Source organism: Gallus gallus, chromosome 2 (genome assembly GCF_016699485.2).
Source record: "Gallus gallus isolate bGalGal1 chromosome 2, bGalGal1.mat.broiler.GRCg7b, whole genome shotgun sequence".
Lineage (NCBI taxonomy): Eukaryota > Metazoa > Chordata > Aves > Galliformes > Phasianidae > Gallus > Gallus gallus.
In genome coordinates this window covers 99,152,406-99,164,783 of record NC_052533.1, presented here as the reverse complement: position 1 = coordinate 99,164,783, position 12,378 = coordinate 99,152,406, and the positions used below count along the sequence as shown (strand labels likewise).

General features: G+C 38.0%; 1 protein-coding gene across 2 annotated transcripts in view; it reads right to left on the bottom strand.

The window, feature by feature from the left end:
* Positions 1 to 12,378, bottom strand: part of LAMA1 (laminin subunit alpha 1) — a 99,207-nt gene that overhangs the window by 75,688 nt on the left and 11,141 nt on the right. For both annotated transcript variants that reach the window (NM_001199806.2, XM_046917198.1), the window contains exons 2-3: positions 3,364 to 3,534; positions 2,900 to 3,012 (exon numbers count right to left, since the gene is read on the bottom strand). In NM_001199806.2, the coding sequence (NP_001186735.2) occupies positions 2,900 to 3,012; positions 3,364 to 3,534 (284 nt within the window). The remainder of the gene's footprint in view (positions 1 to 2,899; positions 3,013 to 3,363; positions 3,535 to 12,378) is intronic.

Below are 12,378 nucleotides of genomic sequence, written 5' to 3'. Positions count from 1 at the left end.
TGGGATTAAGATCCCTTAAAAAGGCCCTCAGTAAGAAATTCTGAGGCCTAACAATTGTCAGCTATGTTTTGCTCTGAAAGGTTTGTAATGCTAAAAGTGTAGACTAATCCAAATCTTTTCTGTTTGGTTCTGAATCATTATGTGCAACCATTATTATTCAGTAAAAGATAAGTTGATTTTATTCAAGAATTTTATTATAAGAATGTATAGATAAATACACTGAATATTGCAACATCAGTTTTACAGCAACAAAAGTGCTTTAATGAAACTTGCCCATAAAACAAATTAGTATTGGTCTACTGAAGTTAAGAGAACTATATGTGTCTTTCTATATCAGCAGAGGGTTTGTCCTTACACTTCTTGCCAAGAGATTTCAAGATCAAAGCTCTGTAGGAATCACATTATAATATTATTTACTTATATTTTTTTAATATCAGAAACTGCAAATTGCTCTTATATCAGTCTCGGAGCAGTAATCCTGTATTCATGAAATATTCATGAGCTATGACTTACTCAGACATGGAGATGTTTTCACTGCGTGATACTTGGGGTCTTGCTCCACAATTTAAGAGCTCAGTAGTATACACTTTTGTCTTTCTGATATGTCGAGCACTAACCCCACTTAAATACCTTTGAAAGTCTGATACAGAATAATACTAAGGAAAATATCCTTAATGCTGTGATGGAGAAATATTTCACAGCTGGCACAAGCACACTACTGACATTTATAAGAGTCAGCTTTGCATTAATTCATCACCATATTGCAAAGAAGTTGTCCAGAGGAGAAGTCAGACAAAAACGCTGTTTCTGTCTTTAACTACTGCTGTGGATTTTGTTTCCATAGAACTGCCAGCATAGAAAGCATGAGATTATAAATCAAATCTTGGTATCTTGTACATCAATACTACACCTCATTCCTAAACTACTCTTTCCCTTGCTCTGGATTTTTGCCATACATTTAATGGAAAGGATGGGGGGAAAAAAAAAGAAGACTATCATACAGTCATACATCTGGTTCCTGAAAGAGTGAAAGACATGCCTAGTTTTTATGATATGTGAGCTACAAAACTGTGATGAAGCCACTGGCTACCCTTACAAAATGCTTAGTAGTTATAACAACACAGAAATTCTGATGGAGAAAGATCAAAAGAGCAATTTTGATCTTGATCTTGATTTTATTAGCCAGCCATTTTTCTTAATGAGATTCCATCAAGCCGCTCTTCAGCTCAGATGTTTTTATACAAAATATACTAAATGTTAGGTGGAATATTAGCTGAAGGAATATTCTCTGTTCCCTTCAACATCGAGCAGGGACAAGTACAACAGGGATGTCTTTAAAGGTCCTAATAGAGTATTTTTACAAATTTTCTTGTGAATGAGTTAAGTAAACAGTTACTAAAATCACTAAGGTCCTTCATATACTTTTTCTTTATTACTTTTCCCTAGTGCTGACTTGTTTAAAGTAAGCACACCAAGTCAGCTCCAGTAACTTGACTTCAAGCAGTCTTTATTAACCAAATCCTTTCTTGAAGAGTAGCAATTTACATTCGAGTTGCATAGCCCCACATGCCTTCTCCCTCTCAAGCTCTCTAAGGAAAACACAGAAGAAAGGCCCCTTGGGGGAAACATTTCAAATCAAATTAGTGAAATTGAGTGTGGGTCAGGAGAGGAAAGATATGTGTTTGGAGAAACATCAACAGGGCTCAGATTTAGAGAGCAGCTCAGCTGGTCTGTTTCCAAAGTAAAAACATTCTAGGAGGAAAAAAATGAAGTCATCACCCTCTCCTTCATTCTTCATTCCTGTTTGTCTATTTAAAAACTAACAACAAAGTCAACTATTCAAATGAAGAAGTCCTATCCAAACCTTCTGTCATGGACAAAAGATTCTGTGATTGTTTTCCTAATAGTTCTGCTTTCTCATTAAAGAGGAAACTAGACACTTGTTTAACCTATGCTTCATTTCCTAACATGCTTTATTTTAAACATCAAAGTTAAACCTTTTTTAAACTTAAAAATTACCATCAGTCAGGGTCTAAAGATCTTGCAAAAGCATGTTACCTGCTGTATACGTCAAGCATGCATTTCTTATTAGCATAGTTTCTTCAAGAGCTTGGAAATATTAATCTCAATTTATACTGGAATTCCTGTTAAGCTGCAAAAACTCATGGATTTCTTAGCTATGATTTTCAGATAACTGAGATCTGTTCAAAGAAACATTAAACAAACAAAAAAGAAAAAGAATCTAGAAAAATACATTTTCTTCAGAAATGATTTCATCTTTTCTAGGGTCAGTGAAGGAGACTTGATTCTTCCATGCCTAACAGACAAACTAGCAAATCATCTGTTCAGTCTAGCAGCCTTTTGTATAGGAATTTTACCAGCCAGAAGAGCAAATTCTTTCCTTTTTGCTATTAAGTGCCAAACGCTGTTTGCTTCTTGAAAAAAGTCTTTTATAATCCATACCTCAAGCAACTTTCATGATATCAAAAGCGGAGAAAAACAGTCTCAGAGGACTACTAATGGAAAGCTAGCTGAGAATGAGAAAGGTTATCAAGACAAAGGGAACACTAGTGTACACTCTCGTTCACACATGTACAACAGTTTCTCTGCCATGAATTACAATAATCTGTGACTTATATACTAGAAGACACAGACATTTCCACTGCAGGCTGATGTGAATAAAATCTCTAAGACGCTCTTTAAAAACAACTGAAAAACAATTGAAAAACACGTCTGTTTTAAATCAGTTTGTTTAAGGTTTAACTACCCAGCTTTAGCTATGTGCTATTAAATGACTAACTATTAAACGTCCTACTATCTAAACACTAGAGAGGTAGAATTAATTACAGAGATTTATATCCTACATTCAGTAAGTGACCCTTAGGTAAACGTTACTCACCTGCCTTAGATCCAAGGTGATGGTGACCCAGTGGTATTGCCTCCCATTCTGAATGCTGGGACTTTGCCACCAATTATTGGTACCATCAATTGCACTAGAGATTGGGTGCTGCTCTGTTTTAAAGAAAGAAAAAAAGGGGAAAAAGGAAAGAAAAAAGAAAAAAAAAAGAAAAAAAAAGAAAAAAAAAGTGAACATTTCAGGAAAAATCACCTGAAACCATTTTCTCTGACCCAGCACATCTATTTCACGCAGACTATAATGTTTTTCTGCCATAAAGCACTCTACAGTGCTCAACAGTGTTTGTGCTTTCTGTCAGTCCTTTGCTTAAAGACAGCTTCACTCATGCAGTAGAGAGACTAAGACCAAAAAGTATTTGACCTCAACGTGCTTTGTACTCATGGGGAAGAGTCAAAGAGAACAACCAATGAAACAAACAAATAGTAAAATAAAATCATGAAACTTGCCTTTGGGATTGGCACTGTGGCGATCACAAACTCTGCACTGGGAATTGCGCAGTGGCCGTCCCGGGACATGCTCGACCAGTTTGCAGAACATCTCTGGTCCCTTCTCCCCACAGGTGGCATTGGTGGAGATGTGAGCATTGCTGGCCAGGTTCAAAATGGCGGGGAACAGACCTTGAAACAAGTGATGATTATAAGTCACAGTGTTAAGGCAAGCAAAATACAGACATGGTTACAAGACAGATCTCCAAATACGCAAGGTATCATAATTAGCTTCTAGCCTAGAGACACAGATACAGAAAAATACAATGGAAACAGACTATTTTGTGGAAAGATTATCATAGCAATCTGACACCCTCACGTCAATCAACATGATCCTGAGGCACTGCCAGGGAGGTTCCCCATGGCTGCCCTGCTCCTGGCTGAGGGGGTGGGATAGGCCCTGGGTGTCAGGCCCCGGGTGTCAGGTCCTGATGGACTTGGAGAGCCCAGTAACCACAGGGATCCCCCAGCCTTCCTGAGAAGAAATATCTGAAAGAGCTCTCTTTCAGATACTAAACCTTCTTTCCACATTAAGAAATGATTAAAACCAGGCTGCAAACTGGCCTTCTGCCTGTGTGGAAAATGGTGTTTAACCTAAGCTCCTTGGTGCAGAAACACCACCACCCTTAGCGACATGCTCCCCACTCTTGCATTTTAAGTGCTGCATTTTAGACCTTTGCTTTAGGCTTTTCTGAAACCTGTGTAAACTCTAAGGGAAATCTGACTTGCTGCTTATTAATCTTTACATACTTGGCCATACTTTCAAAAGGTGCTGCTCTTTTGCAGAGGAGCAACAGAAGTTTGCTGTTACTGGCTTCAGAGCACTTCATATCTTCTAAAAGAAGTGAGGTTTTACTTGAATTTGAAGGCTACACATAAAATTTAAGGAATACTTCAGGTGGCAGAAGGAAGTTAAATAAGCACAGCTTCTCAGCTACTTTGTAATCATTTTTCAGCCCTCTCTCTTGAGCTAAAAAGCTGTTATTTCTGCATAGTTAGGTTTGCATCCATCAGTACAACACAGATAATCCATTTCTGCTGAGAAATAATTCAGAAAACTAGAACCAGTTTGGGGAAAAAAAGACCCATGTGTTGGCTGAAATCAAAGCTAGAGTCCTGGTACAGACTATTAAGGCTGCTGCAAGAATTGCTACTGTTGCAATAATGATGGATCAAAAGCACATTTCTGAAAGTTTTTTGTTATCTTTCTTCTGTTATAAGGAGTAAAAAAAATCAGGGATATTAAGGCACATTTGTGAAAATATTTTTTTGGGTATGTACAACTACACACATTATTTTCCTTTATTAACCTTCAATGTATATTGCAAGATTGAGATATTAATATTTTGATTTTTTTTTTCTAAGCTGCCCATGTCAACAAGGCAGAATTTAATACTACTTTGATTTTAAGTGTCTTTTTCTGCCAGTAATTGCATTACCCTGGAAAGCCTGGAGAAAACTTTTAGTGCTATTCAAATGCTGACTTCAGCTTTAGAACACATGGTTAAACGCTAACCTATTTCACTACGAGTAATAAAGAGTGTGCTTTCAATTGTGCTGTGTTCAAAACTTAGCAGGAGGGAGATAGAGCTTTTATTTATTTACTTTTAATCCTTACTTCATTTAAATTAAATCTAGACTTGGGCATACACCTTGTTCTCATTATATCTAAATCTAATTCAGATGAAGACATGGAGGATATACTACTGGTGAGGCTCTTCTTCCATTACATGCATTCTGCACACTCACCTTCTGTTAACTACAGTGTTTCTCCAGACTTACAGCTGTCGGTAAACAGACATGCAGCCCTCCATTTTTTTACTAGATAAGAAAGCTCATGTTTGGAAGAGGGTACCCTCTTTTACTTTAATCCCTAACTATTTAAAATCTTCTCTACTCACTGTTCATTACTGTTCACATAGGCATCTATCAGCCAGCCTTCAAGAACTACCAATTAACTTTCCAAGTCATTCATTACCTTCACTCACATTACACAGTTGCACTACCGTTTGTTTCCAGGGTTATTTATTACGGTGACATAATTTGCCTACAATAACCTTTAGTCAACAGATTTGCACCAAAGAAACAGCAAAGCTCTGGAGAAACAGTGCTGATGGCAAGCACTGTCCTGGGTAAGTTCCATTCCATAATCCCAAACTCAGATCAGGTTCATACACTGTAGTATTCACATTGGACTGAGCCCTTTTGTCTGCTTGTCATCAAGCACCTCACTGACGTTTATCAAATTTACTGATTGATATTGAAATGGATACTGGTATGATGCCATTAAGATCTCATGATGAGTTTTCTGAGTCTCACAGAGATAAGAAGAAAGGACATTCCAATCCAATTGAACTGCATTGAGGTTTTGTCACAGGGTTGGAAAAAAAAATAAATGAGGTTATTAGCTTCATGCTGGAATAAACTACATCTCTTCGGACGATAGCTGACTACATCAACCTCTGACTCTCTTTAATGGAATCAAATTTAACAGGAGTTTGCAGAATTGTGTCCACTTATTTCAGTAGAAACAGAGAGTAGCCTACAAGCTGATTTATAAAGAAAAGGCAAGTATCTGCAATAAACTACAAAAAAAGAGAGGCAAATTTGAAAGAAATGATTTGCACCCTTACAGTACATTATTCCTCTTCAGGCATCCAACATGCTCTTAAGAAAAGTTTTAGAAAATTACTTATTACTGCTAATGTTGACATCAAAACTCTTAGATGCTCCTCTGCCACAAAGAGGGAAAAAAAAAAAAGAAAAAGAAAAAAAAAAAAAAAGGAAAAGAAAAACGAGAAAAAGAAAAAGAATATAATCATATTTAAAAAAATACATTTTCACCTCGCTTAGGGAGCAGTAGGTATGATAAAGACAAATCACCACATAAGCAGTCAATTAAATAAGCCACTTACAAATAAACAAGTGACTGTCATTATACCCTTCTTTAAAATCTAAGTGGCCATAACCCACACACAACTCTGATAGAAGAAACCATGTATCATTAAACTAAACTTTTGGCAAATTCTATTTGCACTCCTAAAGACGTTGATGTAACTTCTACAGTTTGAAATCTTAAGTCTGGCACAAATGATTGATTGAATTGGATTTATCATACTTATTCCCACTAGAAAGGATGGGAAGTGCTACGTAAAAAAATTGTCACTGCTTCACTACTGAGCTATCAAATTCCATTATCACATTAAGCAATCATAGCTAAGAGGCTTTGAAAGAGCCTTGAGAGACATCTATCTGGATGGCAACGATCCGTAGCATTCAGATGCTGCTTCTCATGTCACTAATCCAGTCTGATTGAATATAATTCAACTGTTAAAATACTTTGTAGCGAATTTTGCAAATAGGCACTAGCTGCATCAGCTTTTTACCATTGAACTCTTCTCTGCTTGGGAATTACCACCCATCACCTTCCAAGAAACTGGAAGTCCCAAGAAAAGATAGATTTTTTTGAAGAAATTCAAGTATGCGGTATACTAGGGAAAAGAAAGGCAAAGACCTTTAAGGTAGGTGAGGTAGTCAACATGTATTTATGTGGTTCTATGTGCCTGTCAATTCTAATCCTTCAGAATGAAGGATTGAAGCATGCAGCTTGTTGGGGTGGATGGACTAAAATACATCACTGCATAACTAAAAAGGGGTATGCAAGCAGGGTACCTATCCATCTCTCCATTGTAAAGGTTATGGTTGGTCATATGGCCTGCATTTCTTTGGGAATTATTCTACTTGAAACCTATGTCTACAGAAGTTCGCTACTGCACAGATGAGTGCCATCATCCATCTTTCTTGCAATCTTAATTCTGTGTGGTTTTATAAGTTTTCTTAGAATTACAGAATCATAGAATCACACAGTTGGAAAGGACCTACAAGATAATCTTAGTCCACCCATCCTCCCATTACCGTTGCTACCACAAGCCACTAAACCATATATCATAGCTCCTCACCCAGATGCCTCTTGAATACTGCCAGGGATGGCGACTCCACCACCTCCCTGGGTAGGCCATTCCAGTGCCTGACTACTCTCTGAGAGAAAAAGCTCTTCCTTACGTCTAACCTAAACTTCCTCTGGTACTACTTGTGGCCATTTCCTTGGGTCCTGTTTGTTGCCTGGGAGAAGATGCCAAACCCCTCCTCATCACAACCTCCCTTCAGGAAGTTGTAGAGTGCAACGAGGTCTCCTCTGAGCCTCCTCTTCTCCAGACTGTACCTTTTCCATTTTTACAGATGGCATGTGGAGAAATTGAGAGATTCATAGAATAACATCCTTCCTAGCAGAGTCATAGCTGATTTCATTATATTCATTTCTTTTACAAACACAGTTGTACAAACAGAAGGATACATATGGGAGTTCTGCTTTACAAAGGCTTCACTATGCCAGCAAATACGTTCAATAAGCATGATAAAGATAGTATTACTTTTCATATCTTGACAAACATAGCAAAGATGATGAAGTTTCTCACAGGAAGGCCACATATAAAACAGCCTCCCGCTGAATTCAGAATAACTAACCTGATATCCATCTGATACCAGATAAACTAGTCTGATAACCCCAGAAAACTGAATAAATTAGGGAGGTGATATTTTCTTTTTTAAGGAATCAGAATACCAAACTGATAAGAAATATATGTAAAAGGTTGTCTGAAGTAAGCCAAGGACAGAATCCAGAAGGTGACGATATTTTCTGCATTGTTCAGCAGTGTATGCACCAAAGAATTCCAACCAGACCTCAGTGAGCAGTTTTGCTGAGACATTCAGCAAAGAAACTGCTTGATTTTTGCCTTTTTTTGTGTGTGTGCTGAGGGTGATAAAGCAGTAATTCAAGTGAATAAAGTAAATGGGACTTAAAAAACATAAAGAGCTGATGTGTGCAGTAACAGTAAGCTTTTTATTGTATCACATCTTGGAAGCAGAAAGGAGACTAATCTCATTTGCAAATTAATATTTTAAAAAATGTAAGGCAATCCTTGATTCATGACAAGCAGACAATGTTGAAGTTTGTTCACTAGCAATAAATTCGTCATTTACTGAAAATATTTGCAAAGGACACAGTAACAGTTGTTCAGAATAGTTCAGTGTGCTCCAGGAAAACACAAAGGATCAGGGACAAAATGCAATAAAATGTCACTGAATATTAGAGTATATAATACGTGATAGTATTATACTACAGAAGTTGAAGTTACATTCTTTATAACATTCTCTGCCCATTTTCAGTAGCTCAGTTTTGTTTTAGTTGTTCTGCCTAATTCAAACTCTGCACTAGGTAAGTTTACTAAATAAACACCCTGGAACTATCACTCTTGGATTCAGATTCTTCACGTGCTTAATAGATTTACCTTCATTTTACTTCACCAGCAAATGTCCCTAGCTTAACCTTTTTTATATATCTACATCTGAATCCTGTTTTGTAATCACAGTGAAAATGTGGAATGATTTCCCTAAAATAAGTGGGCTTAAATTAACTGCTGGAACTAAGGCACCAAATCCATTCCTATTTATAGTCAGCAAGAAGTCTGTGGTGTAGTACCCAACCTGCCTTATAATTCCTGTTGTGGAATTGTTGCATTAAAAATGTGTTAGCTGCAGCAACAATTCATATGAAGTTACACAACAGATTTCATAGAGCTAACAGCTTAGAAATCATTTGAAAAATGACTTGTTTTTTCCATAGTCTTACAGAGAGCAGAATTTCTGCAAGCACAACACAAAATTTACATGAGCCAATTAAGGTGTACTGTTTTATTATCAGCACATCTACAAATATGAATTTGCATTATTATTAGACTCTTCCAGATTAACAATAAATCCTCACTACCATGACAGACTACTGTCTCCTCCTAGAGCTTGTTCTCTTTGTTGCTGAGCAAAGCTGACTAATGCGTCAATTACAGCAAAACTACTCAGAGAGACTAAGGTTTGTAAAAATCACAGGATCATTTAGATTGGAAAAGACCTCTAAGATCATCTAGTCCAACTCTCAGCCCATCCCCACCATGCCCACTAACCAATTCCCCTCAGTGCCACATCTCCATGGTTCTTGAACACCACCAGGGATGGTGACTCCATCACCTCCCTGTGCAGCCTGTTCTCACCATTCTTTCTGAGAATAACTTTTTTTCCAAATATCCAGGCAATTTACTTTATTTAATCCAATCCATTTTGAATAGAAGAACATAGTTGATTTGCCTAGTATGTTCTCAAGAGCTCCCACCTAGGGATATTCCTCCATGAGTGCCTTATCGCTTGAAAACTTATCAACTTTTAGTCATCATTGCTCCATTCATGATCTTGATTACAGCTTTTGATTACCTGAGAGGCTGTTATCACACACACTTTTCTGTTTTTCAAACTAAAGAAACAAAATTATAGTCTTTCTACAGTCAATTTTCTAAACCTTTCATCCTGAATTCTTGACAGTTTGCATCTCTCCAACAGTTACTCCTCAAACCACATCAGCGCCAAACTGGAGAAGAAAAATTTCTTAGATTCTACAGTTTTGTTACTGCATCCCAGAATAAGATTTGTTTTCCTTGCCAAGTTGTACAGTTGAGTTTGCATTGCTAGGGTAAGTAAAGATCCTTTTCTGCTGTACTGCTGCCTAGTCAGTCATGAAAGGAAAGTATACTCCACAGAGGCCCAAACCTTGAGATCAGATTATCTGTAAAACTGCTCACTTCATGGCTTTTTGCTGAATGTCCATAAACCTTTGATTTAAGGAAGATTGTACCTCTGATTCTGTAAACCTTTTCCAAATCACAATTCAACTAAACAAGCACTAGAAGAGGTTAATATAACCAGAAACATTTTAATTGAATCCTGCACATTTTCGGAGAATAAATAAACTGCCAAAGACCAAATTATGTCCTTTCTTCTGTCCAGACAGACAAAAGCTTCTCTGTCAAACATTTTCTGCCATGGCTTATGTGCATCTAGCATTATTAACAAGAACCTTACTGCACTATAAGCAAAGGAATTTAACTCCTGCGGTCTGCCCTGGGTTAGATGATGGGCTAATTAACAATCAGTGCTGGAAACTAGTATTGGAAAAAAGTATAACATCAATTATTTCTTCTGTCCAGTTGTATCTTTCAAGTATATAATTTTTTGCATCGCATTAGCCCATCAAGAACATGCCTAGAAGTTGCCACAGTATTTACACCAAAGTGAAACAGACAAAAGTTGACAAATAGGCAGGCTGCCAAGGAACAACAAACCTGCTAGATCATGAAATTAGTTCTTGTTCACCAAAACCTTGTTCCACATGTTGAGGAGTCTAAATTGTACTCATTGGTTTCGGAGTGTATAATTTTTGTTTTTCTTTAAGTATCACAATAGGTATTTCCCAGAAGTCACTTTAATCCTGGGAATAATTTTCACCTTAACCTGAGGTAAATACTGTTAGTTACATTAGTGCCTTGCCTTTTCTGCTGACCTACGGCCTAGGAGACATTAGCTTAGATGTATATGACAATAGCACTGTCAGCGGGATTGGCATGTCAAAAATTGGAGACCTCAGTCATTCACCATTTATGATGTATCCTAATTTCAAAGAGGCAAAACATTGTTGTTCTTATTAATGTTTTATTTAAGCCAACCTTATTTCCAAATTTACTATGACTATCTTAACAGATAAGAGCTCATCGAGTGCTTCTTTCCTATAATTCATTTTCAACCTGAGGCGACAGTCTTCCTTATAAGTGAAGATCATGTCTGGGTTTGACCTTAATTAAATGTGCATGCATAAATCTGCAGCATTAGGCTTCACACTCAGTATAGTAAAGTGAAAGTTATGACCCAAGTACCTGTTAGCTCTCTCATGATTTTAAATTTATAGTTATTACTTGCAAATTCTAAAGGGCCTGAGACTGTAAAAAACAATTGAAGGTGTAGTAGACCAAATCATTTCTGTATTGTGAGCCACTATCACAACTTAAAGTGTGACTGCATCTTTTCTTCACTATTTTCTATTACCCTCATTGGGATTGAGTGTACCCTCATCTGATGGTACACTCTAATGACACAAAGCTGAGTGGTGCAGTTGACACAACAGAAGGAAGGGGAACCATCCAGAGGGGTTTGGACACGTTCAAACAGTAGGCACATCTAATAAGGTTTAACAAGGACAAATGCAAGGTGTTGAACTTGGACCAAGGCATTCCAGATACCTGTGCAGACTGAGAGAACTCACTGAGAGCAGCCCAGAAGGCCAACAGTACTCTAGGATGCATCAAAAGAGGGGTAGCCAGCAGAGAGGGAAGGGACTGACCCCCTGTACTCTGCCCTTGTGAGGCCCCATCTAGAGTGCTGCATCCAAGCCTGGGGCCCACAGTGCAGAAAGGATGTGGAGCTTTTGGAGTGGGTCTAGAGAAGGGTGACAAAGACGATTGAAGGGTTGGAGAACCTCTCCTATGAAGGAAGGTTGAGGGAGTTGGGCTTTCTTAGCTTGGAGAAGACTCCAGGGAGACCTCACTGAGGCCTTCCAGTAATTGACAAGAGCTTACAAGCAGAAGGGGGACCAACTTTTTACATGGTCTGATAGCGATAGGAAAAGGGGGAATAGCTTCAAACCAGAAGAGGGGAGATTTAGGTTAGATGTTAGGAAGTAAATTTTACATAGAGTGTAGTGAAGCACTGGATTAGATTGCCGAATGAGGCTGTGGATTCCCCATCTCCAGAGGCATTCAAGGCCAGGTTGGAGGGGGCCCTGGGCAGCCTGATCTAGTGGTTGGTAACCCTGCTGTCCATGGCAGAGGGATTGGAGCTAGGTGATTTTTAAGGTCCCCTTCAACCTAAGCCACTCTATGATTTTCCCACATGAACATAAAGAAAGATCCCTTGAGGCTGCTGGCATCTCCTTGTGATCACAAATCACGCCTTAACAGCAAGCAGTAGCACTACAGGGTGACTGTGAAATATATTTTTCACTTAGTTCATTGAAGCTTGTCAGCACCCATCATATAAAAA